The following is a 21,112-nucleotide window of genomic DNA, read 5'->3' as shown; positions in this document are numbered from 1 at the left end:
ACTTTTGGGAAACTATGCATATAATCCTCCCTTTGGACCTCAAACCGAGGCCTGAAGAGTGAAAAGCGAAAAGACCAAACAGCTAAGGCTCTCTATCAGTTAAGATGCTTTCAGCTACAATAAAAATGCCTTGAGCAATAACCTAAGAGCATATCTCAAGTAAGATATCCTAAGGTAGGTGGCTCGGGGATTAATTTAAAAGTTGAACAGACCAGGTGTGGTGGCTCATGCCTGTAATCCCAGCACATTGGGAGTCTGAGGTGGGCGGATAGCTTGAACCCACGATTTCGAGATGAGCCTGGGCAACATGGCAAAACCCCATCTCTACAAAACATACAAAAATTAGCTAGGCATGGTGGTGTGCACCTGTAGTCTCAGCTTCTTGGGAGGCTGAGGTGGGAGAATCATCTGAGCCCAGGAGGTCAAGGCTGCAGTCAGCTGTGATTACACTGCTGCACTTCAGCCTGGGTGATGGAGCAAGACCCTGTCTCAAAAAATAAAAATTAAAAAAAAAAAATTTTTAAAGTTGAACAATGTCAGCCATGACCCAGGTTCATCCACTGTCCTCTCTGTCCTCTGTGTCTCTGATATTTGTGAGACAGCTCCAGCAACATTAAGAACCACAGCTTCCCCCCCAATATAAAGGGGCAGAAAAGGGACTGTCTTTTCCTTATATCTCACTGAAAGACTCCACCCATGTCTCATTGGCTAGAAGGGAATTATGTGTCTCATCTGAAGTAGGTAGCTGGTAAGGAGCCTGGAATTGCCATATTTGCCTCCGTTAACTCCAGATCCACCCTGTGGGCCTGGGGTAGGGCTGTCCTTATGCAAAGCACGAGACTCTGGAAACACAGAGATTCCAGGGCAAAATCAGGTTAGCTCACAAAGAAAAAAGGGAGAGTGACTAATTATTGGGAGAAAAATCTCCGTGGGTCTCTTCCAATTTTGCCTGCCTTCTGAGCAAGAAGCATTGACAGCTTTGTTTGTTTATACCTTCTTTAAGGATGTGTGTATAGCTAACAGCCTTGGAAGATACAGATAGTGTCTTCCTCTGGGACAGAGGGTAGGTTTATTTCATGGCCAGAGTAATAAATATAATGTCACTCTCCGGGGCAGAAATCGAGCAAGTTTGCTAGTAGCTACTATAAAAGATTGGGGTGTCCTAAGTCCAGGGTCCCTCAACTGTGAAGCAAACTTATTGCATGTGCAGCATCCACCTGGGATGCCCTGCACTCCCCCTCAAGGGGAAGCAATGTGAACAGGAAGCTCAGGCTGCCTGCTGTGTTGTAAGTAAAGAAGTCCTTTGTCTCTGACCCAGGATTTTCATATCTTCTGCCAGCATCATCAAACTATGGCCATGTTAAACTATGGTTCTGCCAGCATCATCAAACCATGGCTAACTTGTTAGCCTGCAAGTGGGGTGAAGTCTCAGACCTTTCCCAGTTCTTGATACTCATGGCAAGGCAACCATTCATGTTCAGCACCATGTTCTTTCCAATGAGCCAGGCTATATGCATCCAGTTCTCAAATACTTATTTCTGGAAATGAGAATTTGTTCAGTATATAAGAAATTCCTTTTCCACAGGCAGAAACAGGGCAACACTTCGGTCTCCAACTGGAGACACACATTAAGTGAGGACAGTGTCATTGGCTCAAGTGTCTTTTATCCTGTCTCCCTTTTATTTGCTCACTGACTCTCTCTATAATTATCTCTTTTAAAATGTCAGTTGCTCTCACCCAGAAGACCAAGAGCAATCAGCCACAAACTGAACTCAGAAGCTTTTAAAACCCACTGGCCGTCTGACTGGGGGATGGGGTTTCTCAAAGGCTTCCCGCAGCAATGTCAGGGAAGCTGACGTTGAGTGACTGAGAAAATGGAGCCCTTTCCTTGGCTCTCACAGTGGGTCTTACAGACCCTTCCTGAGGAAGCAACAGAAGGGGTGTGGAATGTGCTGACTTCATACATATTTCTCCAGCAGAGCCTGAATGGAGGCTCTTTGGGAAGAAAGTTGCTCTTAGAGGCCTTTGGCCTTGAGTCCCTCTTACTGCATCCCGTCAGGGTGAGAGGCTCTGAGCTACATTGTCCTGGCAACTTTCTTCCCTTCTCCAGAATAAAGTATTGATGTTAAGATGACGGTGAAGAAATAGGGGATCTATTGGGACAAGCAAAAAGTATGGATATTTTCTAGCGACTTCTGGCACTCAGAGTTTCTCCAAATAGTGAGAGTTTGAAGACCTGGACACGAATTCATCATAGCAGTAGGAGAATAGCAGAGGAAATTAGAGCAGCATTTATCCCTACGAGTCAAACCTTAGGGTTAAACTCCATTTATCCCTAAATTCTATTTCCTTGATGGTAGCTGATGCCTTTAAAATGAAACAATCTTTCCTACTTAGCCCAGGAACACTCGTTCTCTTGCTATTCTGACAACTTACATTTAAAAAATGCTCCTGCTAAAATACAGCGTTATGAGAACAGAACAGATTTAATCTGAAACCAAGGCAACTTTTTCCTCATCTGCTGTATCAGAACTACAGAGAAAGATCACGCAGCCTGTGGGTCACATTATTGTCTTCCTGCATTCTGATCCTACTTCCATGGAAACCTTGATGGAGGTCACTGGCCTGCAAGTTAAATCCAGTCCCAATGACCCCTGGAGGCAGGGGCTTCTAATTTAGATGAGATATTTTTCTGAACTGTGTGTCGAATCACCACAGGTGTTAAAATGAAAGTTCTCTCGCTAACGACATGAAGGTTCAAAATTCCTTGGTACAATTAGGTTGATTAAATTGAGCTCTGTGTCTAATATCCCTGTAGCTCAATAAAGTTAATGCAGCTTTCCATGGGGCCCAACACAGAGGCAAGGAACAGTCTAGGTCCTGAGAGAATCTGGCCCACTGTGGTTTTTAAATTAGAAGTTTGATTGCTTGTGACACCGTCTCAAAATGGTACCAGCCAAAAGAAGCTGAATTTTCCATTAGCCCAGGAGAAAAAAATGACAGATATTTAATTAAACTGCTTAGAGATTAGGTGGAAGGCTTATTGATGGGTAGAGGGGCTGAATATCTTTATAAGCAAAGTTAGGAAATTCACTGGTGTGCCACATCTTTAATGTTGAAAAGAATTCACCCAGCCTAAGGGAGCTGAAAACGTGTGTGCTGCTTCAGCCTGAAGCTGCCTCTCCTGTCAATCACAAGAAAAAATATACATTTTAAAAGCTTGTTTATAAAGCACTAGGTGGTCACTGAGGAACTTAACATAAAACATAAAATGTGAAATAAGAAAGCTACTTATAGCTAAAGTTAATAAAGCAACCACCCAATCCATTTGCCAGTTGTTGAGAGGTGACTTATTGCAGAGGAAGGTTGATTTGGAGGTGATCTCTTAAAAAAAGAATAATTTGTGGTCAGTGCTAGAGGGTAGGTTACGAGAAGGAGCCTACATCCCAGATGGGGAATAACCAAGGTTTGCAACAGATGATATATGACAGGGATTATTCTCCAGAAATATTGTGCTACCTTTTGGGTAGCCACAGGTGGTCGTAAAATGTAGGTCACCCTCATTACACCAATAATTCAAAGGTCCCCAACTTTCAATAGAGTATAAAGATCAATGAAATCAAGTTTCATAAATTCCCCCAAAGCATTAGCTCTCAACTCTAGCTAGGTGTTAACATTTCTTGGGGAGTTTTTTTAAAATACCAGTGCCAACTCTGGACCAACTGAGTCAAAATCTCTGGACACAGGTGTTTCAAGAGATCTCCAGGTAACCATGAGTCACTTACCAAGGAGCTACTTACTGAAAAGATAAATCGTATGTGGAGTTACAAGATACCAAGCTCTGAAATCTGACAAACCTTGGTTCAGTTCCTAATTCACCTTGGTTCAATTCCTGATTCCACTAACTTACTGAATCTAAGACACTCAACATGCGCTAACTTCTCCAGACTTCAGTATCCTTATCTGCAGAGGGTCAATGATGGTCACATCTTGGAAGGCTTCTGAGATTAAATGAGGAAATAAATGTATACCTGGCACATAGACCCCCAAAACACCCTCGGTTATTCGTGGTTAATGATTGACGTTTTATCCTTCTTCCATTGATTTTGCCATTGACCTTTGTAGGACGTGACAGGTTTAGATGATTTTTCCTCTCCCTGCTTTGTTTGTCGTCTAGAATTTACTGTTATTTGGTATCTGGGAGAAAAATACTCATGTCTTTCATGCTTTCTGCTCCTCCAGCTGCCACAGAAGTGTCCTTTTCATTTGATGTGGGAAATGGGCCGGTAGAGATTATAGTGAGGTCACCAACCCCTCTCAACGATGACCAGTGGCACCGGGTCACTGCAGAGAGGAACGTCAAGCAGGCCAGCCTACAGGTGGACCGGCTGCCCCAGCAGATCCGCAAGGCCCCAACAGAAGGCCACACCCGCCTGGAACTCTACAGCCAGTTATTTGTTGGTAAGTAATGGAAAGGTAATCTTGGCTTCCTTGTGTTGATTTTTAAGAGTCTACACAATGCAAAAAAAAAAAAAAAATCAGCTTTTGCAAGGTTTGGTATAGAGATGCTTCCAAAAGTAAGTGTGCTGGCCTCTTGTAATCTGCTTCAAGACAGAATGGAATAAGGAAGAAGGTTCAGGAGACCTAGATCTTGTTCCACTTCCACTCTTGGGAGCTCACTGTCCTCAGCTATAAAATCAGAGTGTAGGCTGAGACATCTCTCAGGTCTCTCTAATATCTGCAATTTTAGGTTTATGGTTTTAGAAGTGTATAAAGTTATTTGATCATTTGGGGCACTTGTAACTGTGTGGAAGGAAGGAAGGAAGGAAGGAAGGGAGGGAGGGAGGGAGGGAGAGAGGGAGGGAGGGAATAGGCTCTCAAAGTTCAGATTTTTTTTGAAGTGATAAATATAAAGCCATTCCTTTCTTGCCTATTCTCAAGGTTCTAGGCAGAGAAAGATTTAGACTTTTCCTGACATAGGAAAAAAGAGCAGTACAAAGACGAAATTTAAACAGAGCAAAAAGTTGAACTACCTATGCAAGAAGTGGATCCAGCCACCCAGTCTAATCTTTTTCACCTGTCTTTTTGCTATTGACATTTCTCAGATGAACCTAAAATTCCTTCAAATTCATACCTGTTTCCTATAGCTAGTTGAATTTTAAATTTTGTTTTTGAGAATATTCATATGTTAGGAAATTAGCAACTTTTCCTCTGTTGAATGAAAAAAAGAAGTGAGTTTGAAGGACTTCGTGGATGCCTCATCTTAGACCCCTCTCTGGGTTTCTGGGAACTAATTGATCAGTGCAGTCAACTGCAAAAGTCTCAGACAGAGCAAGACAAGAATGTGAGCTGGTTGCTGTTCATATTCATAACACCTGCCACTTCGGCTCCACCCTACAGTAGAGCCTCACTGAGAGCCAGTTAATTTTAACAAGGGGCAGAGTCCCCACAGTGTCTTTCATGACTGTGTTGGGATGTTTGAAGAGCGGTAGAATGTCATTAAAGGAAAGGTAAAATTAGATCTCCATTCATTTTGTATGATGTCGGGAAACTACAAAACAAAGGTGTGAGTCAATGAGCTTTGAAAGTGAGACTGACTTTTAACAACCACGTTAGCTGGGGCTATGAAAGAGTCATAGATTTAGAAATAAAGTATTTCCTAATTACAACTGCAAACCAGCCCTTTCCAAATCCTTCCCTCAAGTTATAGATCACAAAATTACACATTATTTTTTAATTAGCTAAATATCAGGTCCATTGATCCCTGCTGAGCACAGTGAAGAAATTTCACTTCATCAACATGTGTTGCCCGGGTTACCTAGGACAAGTTTCTTCCTAAATACTGTTAATTCTGAACATACTGGATAGATTCTATGTGGTTTTAATCGTAAAAGGTGACCCTACTTGACTCAATTTCTCGTTTTTTTGACCCTGCCCCTGGATATAGAAGTCCAACTTTAGTTTTGTTCCTTTCTGTCGGCTAACTGTGGCTGTGTGGAAGAATTTTGAAGACCTAGTAAGGCTGTAAAATGAAGAGATGGAAGAGTATTTATTATGGTCTTGGAAGGAACATCAATTCACTTAAAGGTGACCCAAGAGTAACTTAAGAAAAGAGCAAGGGCCTGAGGTCGGAACTCTACAGAACCATGAAATTTAAGGGAAAGACAGAAAAAGAGTATCTCAGGAAGAATGAAGAGGAATAGAAAGAATGAAGCAAGGAAAATTAGGAGAGGGTAATGTCACAGGAGGAGGAGAATTTTATTAAAAAGGTAATGACAAATAATATCAAGCACCATGAGTAAAATAAGGCTAGAAGCGTGTGTGTGTGTGTGTGTGTGTGTGTGTGTGTGTGTGTGTGTGTGTGTGTGTTGAGACACAGTCTCACCCTGTAGGCTAGGCTGGAGTGCAATGGCATGATCTCAGCTCACGACTCACTGCAACCTCCGCCTTCCAGGTTCAGGTGATTCTCCTGCTTCAGCCTCCTGAGCAGCTGGGACTACAGGTGCCCAGCACTACGCCCAGCTAATTTTTGTGTTTTTAATAGAGAAGGGGTTTCACCATGTTGGCCAGGCTGGTCTCAAACTCCTGGCCTCAGGTGATCCACCCACCTCAGCCTCCCAAAGTGCTGGGGTTACAGGCTTGAACCACCATGCCTAGCCTGTGTTTTTTTAAATTTAGTAGTCGTGAAACCACTGGTGACTGCAGAAACGGAAATTTCAGAATAGTGGGCTGATGTGATGAGTCAGCATTTCTTTTGACTAGAAAACAGTAAGTCTCCAGTCTCAGTTTCTAATTCCTGTCACCTTAAAGGAGGGCATAAGGCACATCTCTCAGATATGAGCTACGTGAGCCAATTTGTGAAATATTGTTCAGCAATAGAAGTCTACCCCAGGGGAAGTGAGAGGGGTTGTTACAAAAGCAAAAAAAAAAAAAAAAAAAAAAGGATGACCACGTGGCTCACGCCTATAATCCCAGCACTTTGGGAGGCCAAGGCGGGCGGATCACGAGTTCAGGAGTTCGAGACCAGCCTGGCCAACGTGGTGATACCCCGTATCTATTAAAAAATGCAAAAATTAGCTGGGCGTAGTCTTACATGCCTATAATCATAGCTACTCAGGAGGCTGAGGCAGGAGAATTGCTTGAACCCGGGAGGCGGAGCTTGCAGTGAGCCGAGATTGTGCCACTGCACTCCAGCCTGGGCAACAGAGCAAGACTCCGTCTCAGAAAAGAAAAAAAAAAAAATTTAGGCACTTGGGTGTTAGTCTCAGTTCACCTCTAATATAAAAGCATTTTCTTGACCAAGTATTACCATCTTCCCTCTTTGAGTATCTTCTACTTTTATGTTTGTTTGTTTGTTTGTTTTACATAGAGTCTTGTTGTGTTGCCCAGGCTAGAGTACAGTGGCATGATCGTGGCTTACTGCAGCCTCAACCTCCCAGGCTCAAGGGATCCTCCCACCTCAGTCCCCAAGTAGCTGGGACTATAGGCTCATGCCATCATGCCTGGCATGAGGTCTCCCTATGTTGCCCAGGCTGATCTCAAACTCCTAGGCTCAAGTGATCCCTCCACCTCAGCCTCCTAAAGGGCTGGGATTACAGGCATGAGCCACCATGCCTGGCCTCTTCTAATATTAGACATTTTTGATTATGTACTTGGTAATGATGGAACCATACCACGATTGCCAAGTGGTCAGCCTTCCCACAATGGTGTATGGTTAACAATATGGTCTTTGACTACCACCTCTGCCTCTTGCCAACTGAGAAAACACTGACAAATTGCTTAATATTTTGGCATTAAATAGGAATACAGCTCCCACACCACAGTATTAAATGAGATATTCCATGCTAAGCACTCAGGAGAGTGCCTCACCTAGGGTCCATAATGATTGTCTTTATTATTAGTAATAGCAGTAGTATTAGTATTTGAGACAGGGTCTTGCTCTTTCGCCCAGGCTGGAATACAGTGGCGTGATCTCAGCTCACTGCAACCTCTGCCTCCCAGGTTCAAGTGATTCTCCTCTCTCAGCCTCCTGAGTAGCTGGGATTACAGGTGTGTGCCACCATGACTGGCTAATTTTGGTATTTTTAGTACAGAAAGGGTTTCACCATATTGGCCAGGCTGGTCTTGAAACCCTGACCTCAGGTGATCTGCCTGCCTCAGCCTCTCAAAGTGAGCCACCATGCCCAGCAGGTCCATACTCATTAAATGTGAGTTTTTTTCCTTTACTATCCTTTACCTTTTACTCCCTTTACTTTCTTCTTCCTCCATGTAATATTTACCCTTCTCTTAGAGAAGCCTCTTTCAATGGGCTCATTACTTCTTTCTTGAAATATTGACCTGAAATGTGATCACTTCCATTCACCAACACTACAGGAAAGCTCACATGCAGAGATGTCCCTCAATATTCAAAATTATTCCACTAGTCCTCTGCTTACCTGCAGAGGCCACAGGGCAGCAAACTAAGGCCCAGGGATTTTTTCACAGTCAGCCAAGGAAGCAAGAGTTCATCTGAAAACATCACACCGGCATCCCTGCAACAGCTGAGATGTGTGACAGAGTGACCCAAGAGCTGCATCTAGGTTCTAGAAGGAAGGGCTTTGATACAACTTAAAGCTGAAACAGACTGAAAATAGTTCTTGACTTTGCACACAGAGCTCTACAGAAGGCCACCTTCCACCCACTTACCTGTGTTAACGTAATCGCCCGAAGGGTTTTTCTTGCCCGCTGCATGGGTAAACCCAATTTACTGAGACAATGTTATTGCAGTAAATAAAGCGTTTAATTAACACAAGGCCAGCCAAGCAGAAGGACTGGAGTTATTACTCAACTCAGCCTCTCTGAGGACTCAGAGGCTAGGGGTTTTAAGGACAATTTGGTGCGCAGGGGTCTAGGGAATGGGTGTTGCTGATTGATTGGGGATGAAATCATAGGCGTGTGGAAAATTGTCCTCACATGCTACGCCTGCCTCTGGGTGACGGCCACAGAACTGGTTAAGTTCTGAATCCCAAGTCTGGATGGAGTCAGGTGGCTTCCAGAATGCAAAAATCTGAAAAAAAAAAAATCTCAAAAGACCAATCTTAAGTTCTACAATAGTGATGTTATCTATAAAAGCACCTGAGGAAGCCACACATCTTGTGACCTCTGGCCACATGACTCCTGAGCATTAAGGGATTCTAGAAACTACACCTACATTTTAACAGTGTTCAGGCCTCTCCCATAATTCTAATCTCATGGTCTTTCTTTGGTTTTACAAAGGCTGTTTCAATCTTCCAGCCGGGAGGGAACCAGTTTTAGGGAGGGACAATTATCATCCTTGCTTTAAAGCTAAACTCTAAACCAAATACCTCCCATGGTTAGTTTAGCCTGACCTATGCCCAGGAAGGAGCACGGATAGCCAGGCTGTGAGGCTAGAAGCAGGATGGAGTCAGCCATGCTAGACTTTTCTTGCTGTGTGATCTTTGCAAAGGTGGTGTCATTAGCGAGGCCAAGCTCACATGTCCTTTTGCAAAGTAACTGAAAAAAAACACAGAGAAGACACAGTTCACCTCACTGTACATCTAAAATATAATTAGAGACTCTCATCCCAAAAGGGTTAACACAGGTCTTTCGGAAGTTGTAAGAATCTAGAGATTATCCTGGTTTAATCAAAAAGTAACAAATACATTTAAAAACTAAGAGACACAGAAAGAAAAAAAGCACTTGCTGGTATTTGTATGAAAAGTGCAGGAAATTTTTCTCATTTTTTGATCCAAAATGAGTGACCAGCATATGATGAGCTCCCTGGATGGCCCAGCAGAAGCACTTAAGCCACATGGTGATCTGAAGGCTCAGCCAACCCAGGTGTTTGGACCTGAGCTGTCCATGGGCCAGATTTTTCTTAGGAGGTGGAGAAAGCAAACAAGCTCATGGTCATTGTCTAAGCATGAACAATGCCAGGCTGGATTGAGCAAAGCCCTCTTTGGCAGAGACATACAAGGAGTTTGGAGTCCTTTCAGCTGATAGCAGTGGCAGGACTGGGAGGAGGCAAGTTATCTGCTAGGCCCCCAGCCTGGGAGCCTGGCTGCCAGCCCAGGGCATGGCCAGGAGCTGGCAAGCAAACACCACTGCGGGGAGGCGAGCAGGCTGTTCAGGTCAGGGAGCTAGGATAGGGTTAGCATGCAGCAAGCTAGACACTAGCCAGAGCATGCAACTGCTCTTGGCAGTCATTAAGGGAGTAGATCAGAGTTAGAAGGTCTGGAGGCCACTCCAGACAGCTTCAGGAAGAAGTCAAGCTCCTAAGTGGCTCCCTGACAGACGCTGGGTCGTCTTAACTCATGACAAATGTCCCTGCTCCATTTACTTGCCTCTGGCCTCTTCTGAAATCTCTCTAGAGGTTAAAGGGAACCATCTCTTTTGTGCCGTCCAAAAAGGAGTTGAAAAATCACCCTCAGTGCTTCAAGCTCTTTTGCACTGGGCAGAAAGCCTGACTGAGACTCAGTGGAAGGCATGCGGTCTTCAGGAGGTCTCAGAGACTACCTGAGAGCGGGGGAGCCCGCAGCCTCCTCTTCCTCTGACGGTTTGTCTATCGGGAGACTTTTTTCTCCTGGGTGGCAACCTGAGTTTATGGAAGAGTTGAGGTTTATTGAATGGATGTGTAAGCAACCACAGACTGAAATGTTATAACTATTCTCTGAGTCCAACCTCCCCAAACTCTAAAATATAGCGTGTTTGGTCAGCTGCTCCTCATACGCTCTGTATTCCAAAGTCACAAATGGATCATTCCAGTGCCATCTGAAATGCAATATCGTTGAGAGAGCAAAGAGAAAATCAGCATTTGTGTGTAAAAGAGAAAAATGGAATTCTAATAATGAAATGCACCCAAATCTATGTATGAATAAAATGGTTATTTCTCATGTCTAAAAATATTGGTAACAAACAATGTACAACTCAGGCTGGGCACGGTGGTTCACGCCTGTAATTTCAGCACTTTAGAATGCTAAGTCAGGCAGATCACCTGAGGTCAGGAGTTTGAGACCAGTCTGACCAACATGGTGAAACTCCTTCTTTACTAAAAATACAAAAATTACTCAGGTGTGCTGGTGGGCACCTGTAATCCCAGCTATTTGGGAAGCTAGGTGGGAGAATTGCTTGAACCCAGAAGGCGGAGGTCACAGTGAACCAAGATCACGCCACTGCACTCCAGCCTGGTTGACAGAGTGAGACCACATCTCAAAAAAAAAAAAAAAATGTACAACTCAAATTCCAGGAATTATAACCTAGAGAATGTATGCCTGCCCCTGTTTCCTGCAAACCTGCCTCAAGAGCAACCACGTGAATGCTGACTGGGACATCCCGGTGAACCCCAAGGCCAAGTGCTTCCCATGCTTCCCCTCAATGAATCCACACAAGTCTATAATGTAGATAACATTGCTAATTCTTGTTTTATTCTCACATTAAAGATTAGTTGACTCACCCAAGTTCATGCACTTAAGAAGAGACAGAGATGGGATTTGGTCCCAGACAGTCTGACTCCAGAGACTCAGCACTTTAATCATTCCTCTTGTCAAAGCAAAAATTGCACTGGACAAAGTTGAACAGGCAAGGAAGATCTTCATTCAGGGCTGTTGTGACAGGATAGAGAAGCCAGAATGCAGCTGAGCTCACCTCCACTTCAGCTAAGGGCAGGAGAATTTTGTTTCTTTATTTTGATTATTTTTTTTTTTAATTTCACTGAAATACAATGGGAACGTTTTTAAGAGCTGGGATGGGAGGGATCATAGGGCGTCTGTGTTTGCTAATTGGCTCTACCCAAAGGAAAAGTAAACTTGCTCAGATCTTCATGATGAGAGGTAATTTTACAGCTTGGAGCCAGGCATCCTGTGAAGTTAGGCTCCCACCCTTCCGTGGCTTCTGGGAGATGGAGTGCTATCTTCCAAGTTTTTGAAAAAGCCATTCCTGGTTGTAAAACTGGCTGACAGCTTTTTAAAAAATGTACATCTCAAAAGGCAGAGAAAGAATTAACAAAAGTAAGTAAGTACTCTTAAAATGCAATGTCAGGGGTCTGGTCCGGGTGGAATTAGATGGGTTGGTGGGTCCTATGTAAAGTTTAGTCAAGCTGAAGTCAAAATTCAGGCCCTCTTGGTCAGCCTATACCAGCATCCCCTGGCTGAGATGATACTGTGGCCCGGGGGGCATGTAGAAAAGTTCCCACAACGTGCAGGAGAATCCATCCCAAGGAAGATTTGCACGGTCCACATGCAATACCAGCCCCTTGTGGAGCACTCTCCCACTTATGGAGTCTGTGGGAGAGACTACGGTTGACAGGCAGTGGTGAATCTGGGCATCAGGCAGCCCTGGCTGGTATTCTGCAGATTACAAAGTCACCATGGCAAAGATCTAGGCTGGCAGAGAGTCATTGTCAGATACAAAGGGTTTGACTTAATGAGAATTTTATGCCAAAGCACTCTTCTCAGGGAATGAGACTTCTTCCTTGAGAGTCTCTATGACATGGAAATAATCTTCTTCTTCTTCTTCTTCTTCTTCTTCTTCTTCTTCTTCTTCTTCTTCTTCTTCTTCTTCTTCTTCTTCTTCTTCTTCTTCCTCTTCCTCTTCCTCTTCCTCTTTCTCTTCCTCTTCTCCTTCTCCTTCTTCTTCATTCTTTTGATAAAACTTTTACAAAGTCATCAAAGTCAGCATGGATCTCTAAGTCTCGGACACATTCTTCTGGACTTTCCAGGCTCTCTCAGCAGCATCTCTCCTGCTCTCCTTCTTGAAATACTTTGTTCCCAGGGATTCCACAGTCGTGTGCTGTCCTGCTTATTTTTCCTAACACACTCGCCATCACTTAGTCTCTCCTGCATTCTCTTCTTCCTCCACTTGACCACTAAGCGTTGCAGTGTCACAGAGCCTTCCTGTCTTCTCATCCGAATATTGTCCTGGATGATCTCATTTAGCCCACCATCCAATGGCTTCTGATACTAATTTGTGCCAATGTCTCTCAAATTTAAATCTCCAGGTCTCACTTCTCTCAGGAACTCCAGATCCACTTATCCCACTTTCTACTTTGTGTTTCAACTTGGATATTAAATGAGCGTCTTAGAATAAACATGATGGGAGAGAACTCTTGATGCCTCCTGGAAATGTGTTCCTCCAACTGCCCTCCCCATCTCAGTAGATGGCATCACCATCCAATCCACCCATCCACCCCAAATTTGGAGTTACCCCTGATTTCCTTCGTCCCCTTCTTTCGTCTCTTTCCCTCATCGCTTCCTATCCAATAGTAAGCCATGTGACTCTACCTCCAGACTGTCCCTCAGATGCATCTGAGGCAGGAGAATAGGGTCTGGAGGCAGAGAACATAGGCCGATTCATGCTGACTTCCTGGAACTAAGTCAAATGGAAACTCTTCAGCAATGACAGGAAGGTGAATGGCTGTGTAGCTTCACTTCATCCTCTCCATTTACCTACACCACACACCCAGTAATGTCCTCCCCATTTACATAGGGTGCATACTGAGTAAATGACTTTGTCACTTGACTTCATCTTCTTCATTTACATAGGGTATATACCAAGTAATCAATGGGAAACTTCTAGAGGGTGTTGAACCCCCAGAAAATTATTATTATTCATAAATAAATGAAAACATTTACTTATGTGTCCTCACCCTAGAAGGTAAACTACATACAGCATAGACCAAGGATAGGGTCCAATAACCACTGGGCAATGGTTACCCAATAAATATTTGCTGAGCGAACATTTGGATGAATAAATAAGTGATTGTTATTTTTCTGGGTTAATATCCATATTCAAAATTAGATCATCTCCTTTCCAAAGCAAGAAAGTATTTTTCCTTATAAACCTTCTCCAGAATTCTTTTCTCAAAATTTGATGATATTTGCCATCTTGTGAAATATCTTTTTACTAGGAACCACAGACCGAAATCAAGCATGACAGAAGCAACAGCAGCAAAAGAAAAAAGAAAAAGAAAAAGTCATAGAGAAAGTCAGCATATTATGAAAGACAGCATTTCAGATCAGTTTAGAGCCTGAGCGTAGTTTTCAGTCTTCCTGATATCAAATTGAGGTCTTGCCTGTTTGGCAGTAGCTGTGATGCTGGCTGGAATCCTAATGCAGAGTTTCTGCCTCAACCCTTGTAACTAGTTCTTGGTTCTCTCTGGGATAGAAATAGGCAGTGAAGTCATAATTAGAAACCATTGTCATATGTTAAAGAGTAAATTAATTTGCTGGGCAAAATCTTGTAAAAAAAAATTACTAAATAGAAATCAATCAACTATATGCAAAGCAAAAAGTACAAATAAAATATAGAGGCTCCTCCAAGAAATGCCTTCTCCTTCACAGCTGTTCACTGCAAGGGTTACCAGCCCTCTATTCTTTTCTGAACCTGCCGGGCCACCACACTCGAGTCAGCTGCTATCCTCTCAATAGAACCATCTCCACCTACTACCCCCACTAAGGGCAAAGGATGGCCCCTTCCCACTTATAGTTGCCATGGACATTTTCTGCCCTTTGCCCTTTAGGGATCAAAACTAACTGACTTTTGCAATTCCAGCTCCCCTCTAGTCAGAGCGTTACCATAGGAAGTGAGTGATGATAGGTAACATGTTTGCGCCTTTCTTTTTTTTTTTTTTTTTTTTTTTTTTTTTTTGAGACGGAGTCTTGCTCTGTTGCCAGGCTGAAGTGCAGTGGCGCAATCTCAGCTCACTGCAGTCTCCGCCTCCCGGGTTCAAGCAATTCTCCTGCCTCAGCCTCCCAAGTAGCTGGGACTACAGGCACACGCCACCACACCCAGCTAATTTTTGTATTTTTAGTAGAGACAGGGTTGTACCATGTTGGCCAGGATGGTCTTGATCTCTCGATCTCGTGATCCACTGGCCTCAGCTTCCCAAAGTGCTAGGATTACAGGCATGAGCCACAGCGCCTGGACAATTTTTGCTTTTTTTAAAATGTGCTCCCAAATAATCAAATCAACAGTGTACTTTTAATGTCTTTTGAGCTCCCAACTAAAAGATAATCTATTAACTATATTATATGGGTAGAAACTTTATGATACACATTCTGAACCTGAGAAAGTAAAAGTTCATCTTCTCATGTGTCACAAGACCAAATGCTTCAGGGACTCCGGTCTTTCTTCCAACATTCTCATGGCAATTGGAATGGTCTGATGCAGAGAAGACATTTTAATGTAAAGGTACCACTTTTGCAATCAATATGGAAAATTATTTTTCAACAAATATATCAAATAATTTCTCATATAGATTTTTTATCTTTCCAATAAGGACTGAACTAAACTTCATGATAATAAATGGCCACTGTCCCACAGAAAAAGACCGTAACAAAAAAATTAGCAGCTGGCCGGGCGCGGTGGCTCAAGCCTGTAATCCCAGCACTTTGGGAGGCCGAGATGGGCGGATCACAAGGTCAGGAGATCGAGACCATCCTGGCTAACACGGCGAAACCCCGTCTCTACTAAAAACACAAAAAACTAGCCGGGCGAGGTGGCGGCGGCTGTGGTCCCAGCTACTCGGGAGGCTGAGGCAGGAGAATGGCGGGAACCCGGGAGGCGGAGCTTGCAGTGAGCTGAGATCTGGCCACTGCACTCCAGCCTGGGCGACAGAGCGAGACTCCGTCTCAAAAAAAAAAAAAAAAAAAAAATTAGCAGCAATGACACAAATATTGAAGAAAGGATAGGTCCTCGCAGCCCCATAGTTCCTCCCACAGTACACTAAGAATGTGAGAAAAAGAGGCCCACTTTTAGTATCCTGCCTTCAGATAAACAGGGTTGTTTCCCGTTAGATGCTTGCCTTTCATGTTTTCATCTCACAGTTTTGTTTCTGCTCCTCCTTCGTGTTTTCGAGGCCCCCTGATGTGCAGGATATGGCGTGGGTCTCTCTTCCTTTCACGGTCCCATTGTCACATCCTGACAATGTTCCTCTTTCATTTTAATTTCACTTTATTATGTTTTTGCTTCACCATTGCCAGCTTTGCCCTCTCGCCATCGCCTGCACCCCTGAGATGTATTTTATGGATGGCCTTCTAGTCCCACTCTCTATATATCCGTTCAAAGCTTACATATCGTTGTGGAAATTCAGTGTTGCCTCTTGTGTGCCATGCTTTATATAGATGGCATTGTACTACAGATCTCATTCTGTTTCTTACTGTCTTCCCTCTGCCTTACATTGTTAAGATCTATTTGTGTAGTTCTCTGAATACTATGTGCATAGTGCTTCATTATGTGTATTTACCACGCATCATTTATTCTATCCCCTAATGATGAATACCTAGGTTTCCTGCAACTCTGCCACCACAAATAACCCTCCAGGGAATATATTTATGTACATTGTCTGCCACCTGTGTATGGATGTCTTGTGTGTGTGTGTGTGCGTGTATGCCTGTGTGGGTCCCCAGAACTACTGAGTCATAGAGTATGTGTGTACCTAATTTCCCTAAGCACTGCTTGACCTGTCAGTTTCTGAGTATGTACTTATGCATAGCCTACTGCATACGTAGACTCTGTGTGTGGTATATAGCCTATTGCTGTTAGGCTACAAACCTGTACAGCATGTTAGTGTGCTGAATATTACAGGCAGTTGTAAAACAATGGTAAGTATTTGTGTATCTAAACACAGAAAAAATATGGTGTAAAATGAAAAATGGTACACCTGTATAGGGCACTTACCATGAATGGAGCTTGCAGGACTGGAAATTGCTCTGGATGAGTGAGTGAGTGAATAGTAAGTAAATGTGAAGGCCTAGGACATTTCTGTACGCTATTGCATACTTTCTAAATACTGTATACTTAGGCTACACTAAAATTATTTTTAAAAGTTAATAATAAATTTACTTTAGCTTACTGTAAAAAAATTTTAAACTTTATTTACTGAATTTCTATCAATAGTTCTCAGTGATAGCTTCAGATAATTGAAGTCTATTTTGCTAGTTATATGTGTTCGTGATCTTCTTGATTTATTGTTCCTTGTACCAGTATATAATTTCCATCTCCCCAACCCACAAAAATGCTCATCAGCTCTGTCCGTTCTGCCATTCAGCCCCTCCGAGGATATCTTTATTTTGACAATTGTAGATTTTTCACTTCAATATCTCCAACTAATTCTTATTTATATAGTTTGTCATTGTCCCATGTCTCCAATATCAGGAAGGTATGATTCTGCTAATTTTGCTGCCGCTTCATGTCGGCACCACAATGAAGGTGTCTGTTATGCAAACTCTACGGTTTTCTGCTCTCATTGGCTCTGTGTCTTCAGCCCTGCTTCTTGTCCTGATTTCATAGTGTTTGCTGTCCTCCAAGGTCCTGTCATTTTGCCTTCTGAGTTCAAGTGTATTCCCTTGAGATTTCCAAATGCCTTCTTTATTATTGTCTTCCTACAAGGAAAAGCAAAAGTTCAGGGCCTGCACTGAACTCCTCCTGGAAAGTTGAGGGGGCAAAGAAAAACTCCTGCCTCAGGACAAACCTCTGGCATTTTCATCCCTCTCAACCCTTTCTTGTTTCCACTCCATGTCCCTCACCCACCTCCCCATACACATGCACAACTTCAAAGTACCTCACTCCCACCTAGACAGGGGACAGCCATCTTCCCCTGTCATTGATTCTTAAACCAGTGGTGTATCTACACCAACTAAATCTAGCCTCTCACTACCCATTCCTCTACTAATAAGCATCTTATTACTATATTGAAGTGTCTGTCTCAAAAATAACCAAATCCAATAGCCTCTTACTGTTGTCTGATTTTCCTTGACCTCTCACTCTTATTTAACGGTTGTCACTGATTTGTCACTGATTGTCATTCTTATTTAACGATTGTCACCTCCTTGAAATCTTGACGTCAAGACACTCCATTCTTCTGTTTTCTCAGCCTCTCTGCCAACTCCCCTCTCTTTTCCCTTTTCCTCAATCCCCAAACTTCTCTTCTTTTTCCTCCACCCCTTTGCATTGGAGGGCTCATACATCCATGAGGTTTGGTCATCAGAGCTATACTAATCCCTCCCAGATCCGTCCCAGACTTGACCTGGGACTAGCACCTGTAAAGTCTTGTGTGTGAAGTCTGAGAGTGAAGAGAACAAGGTGCCAGCTTGGATAATAACACCAGGGATTCTTGACTCTGGATTAAAAAAAGAGACTAGATACGAATGTTTTAAATAAGGACTTTAAGAGACAGATGGAAACAGGAGAGGGGGAGGGAGAGATACGTTAAGATCAGCAGAAAGAGGATGCTTATTTTGCTTCAAAGTTGACAAAACTCACCAGCAGGACACATAATATGAATAATAACCTAAAGATATTTGCAAAAATGTATTTAGACAAGAGTTCTAGGCTGATGTATTTGACATCTGGATTTATCAAAGTTTACTAAAATAGCTGTTAATAATTTGAAGTTTGGATCAAACTAGAAAGTAGTGGTTTAGCACTCTATTCTCTCATATCCTCACTTTCAGATGCAACTTGGAACTGTAGGTCCCATTGTAAAGCAATGGCTTCTGAAATCAGTGCTGTCAGACTGAGCTTAGAGAAAGGATCCATCATCCACCATTTTAGCAGTGGCCAAAGCCTATAACTGCCTTGGTTTCAAAACTGTAGTATTGAGCTTTTGCACTAAGAAATAAATATGATCTCAATGACAGCATCAAAAAAGTGTCTTCTCTTTGTTGGCTTAGAGATGAATTTGGCATTGACATTCCTGGCTCTGTGAGTTTTGCATTTCCCCTTTCAGCTTCAGCCATCCTTATAGCTTTAGAGACAATGGTCTGCCCAGGTGCAGTGGCTCAGCCTGTGATCCTAACACTTATGGAGGCCGAGGCAGGAGGCGCCTTTCCATCCAGTAGTTCAAGATCAGCCTGAGCAACATAGCAAGACCTTGTCTCTAAAAGAAAAATTTTTTAATTAACCAGGCATGGTGACATGTGCCTGTAATCCCAGCTACTCAGGAGGCTGAGATAGGAGGATTGCTTGAGCTCAGGAGGTCAAGACTGTAGTGAACAGTGATTGCGCCACTGCACTCAGCCTGGGCCAAAGAGCAAGACCGGGTCTCAAAAAAAAAAAAAAAAAGGACAGTGTTCTGGCAGGTAGTGAATGTCTTGCCTCAGGTATCAATCACTCTATCAGCATTTTTTATACCTAAGCACAGCAATGTCTAGAAGCATATCAGAGGTAGGAGAAGAAAGTGCCTCATATGATGTAAGCCCAAAACTCAAACGGCAGCCAGAGCATAGTAAGAGTGCAGGCTTAAAAGCTAGCCAGCCTGGGTGTGAGCTCTGGCTACTTACTGGCTATATGACCTCAAATAAATTAACTCTTATTCTCAGCTCACTCGTCTGTAAAATGGAGATAATAATAGTATCTAGCTCTGAGAGTAAACACATGCAAAGTTCTGGAATAGTGTCTGATACATCTAGTATTTAATTAATATTAGCTTTTGAAATAGTCAATATTTCATCATGCTCATCCTGCCACCATAGCCTCTACAATGAATCAGACCACTTAGCTCCACCCCCACTGCCTAACATTTTGCATTTAGACACACAGGAGTGCTTTATACTAAACCCAGTGTCCCTTCGGTCTCTATTTTGAAGCTTTCTTCTAGTTTAATAGTCTGGATTCACATGTTCTGCATGTCCTTTACTCTGAGGACACAAGAAAATCCATGCAATAATAATGAACTGAAAAAAAATCCATCCTATTGATGGAGTTATGAATGAGCACTCATGAGCGTCAGCTGAAAAAGCAATTTTCCAAACCCCAGTTCTCTCAGTATGTGAAAGCTTTTTTCATACTTGCCCTCCAATATCTAGCTGACAGAGAAACCACTGATCAATACTTGTCAATCATGCAGCTCTGCACTAAAGAATGTGGAGCAATTTCCTTTTAACTCTCTCCACCACTGAAGACTCTTGGTCATTCTGCTGTTCTCAGTTCAACCAGATAACTGGGTTTATATTTTACACACCTGCACTGACACCACAGGTATTTTTGTTTTGTTTTGTTTTGTTTTGTTTTGTTTTTGAGACACAGTCTTGTTCTGTTGCCCAGGCTGGAGTGCAGTGGCGTGATCTCAGCTCACTGCAGCCTCTGCCTCCCAGGTTCAAGCGATTCTGCTGCCTCAGCCTCCCAAGAAGCTGGGATTACCGGTGTGCGCACCACGCCTGGCTAATTTTTGTATTTTTAATAGAGACAGGTTTCACCACGTTGGCCAGGCTGGTCTCAAACTCCTGACCTCAGTGATCTGCCTGCCTCGGCCTCCCAAAGTGCTGGGATTATAGGCATGAGCCACCACACCCAGCCCACCCTAGGTTTTGTTTTGTTTTGTTTTGTTTTTTTAATGAGTTCATGTTGTTGATTCAGACCTAAGAAACAATGGTAGCATATAGGACAGGAGAAACAGCAGGTACAGAACTGCAACTTGGGAAGGCCCAGCCTGCCTAAACACATAGCTGCTTTTGCCCCCTGACCTAGCCAGGGCAGCCTGGCTGCCATGCCAGAGAGCCAAGGTCAGGGTCAGTCACTAGACAAGGAGGAGCCCTAGCTCTTTCTCCCACCTGTCACTCATACCGTTTCAGTGGCAGGCTCAAGACCTCTATGCTAATTCACAGCACTCCAGTCCAGACACAGCACTCCACCGCTGATAAGATAGCAACAACACCCATCCTAACTCCATACTTGCTTGTTTTTTTTTGTTTGTTTGTTTTTGTTTTTTTTGTTTGTTTGTTTTTTTGAGATGGGGTTTCACTCTATCACCCAGGCTGGAGTGCATGGGTGCAATCTTTTTTCATTGCAAGCTCCACCTCCTGGGTTCAAGCCATTCTGCCTCAGCCTCCCAAGTAGCTGGAACTACAGGCATGTGCCACCATGTCTGGCTAATTTTTGTGTCTTCTTTTTAGTAGAGATGGAATTTCATCATGTTGACCAGGCTGGTCTCAAACTCCTGACCTCAGGTGATCCACCTGCCTTGGTCTCCCGAACTGGTGGGATTACAGGTGTGAGCCACCATGCCTGGCTCTAACTCTGTACTTTCCACAGAAACAGTGCAGTGAGAAGAGGGACCCCAAGGTCACTTTCTCAGGGAGATATAGATCAGCCCAAGCTTGGTAACACTTCCTCATTG

At 43.3% G+C, this 21,112-nt stretch overlaps 1 protein-coding gene across 1 annotated transcript in view; it reads left to right on the top strand.

Moving 5' to 3' along the window:
* Positions 1-21,112, top strand: part of LOC105474842 (contactin associated protein 2) — a 2,256,224-nt gene that overhangs the window by 1,981,763 nt on the left and 253,349 nt on the right. Inside the window, exon 17 of the mRNA XM_011729645.2 lies at positions 4,243-4,461. Coding sequence (XP_011727947.2) covers positions 4,243-4,461 — 219 coding nt within the window. The remainder of the gene's footprint in view (positions 1-4,242; positions 4,462-21,112) is intronic.

The sequence above is a fragment of the Macaca nemestrina genome, chromosome 4 (genome assembly GCF_043159975.1).
Source record: "Macaca nemestrina isolate mMacNem1 chromosome 4, mMacNem.hap1, whole genome shotgun sequence".
Classification (NCBI taxonomy): Eukaryota; Metazoa; Chordata; class Mammalia; order Primates; family Cercopithecidae; genus Macaca; species Macaca nemestrina.
The sequence above is the reverse complement of the archived record's forward strand: the minus strand, read 5'-3'. Positions and strand labels throughout refer to the sequence as shown.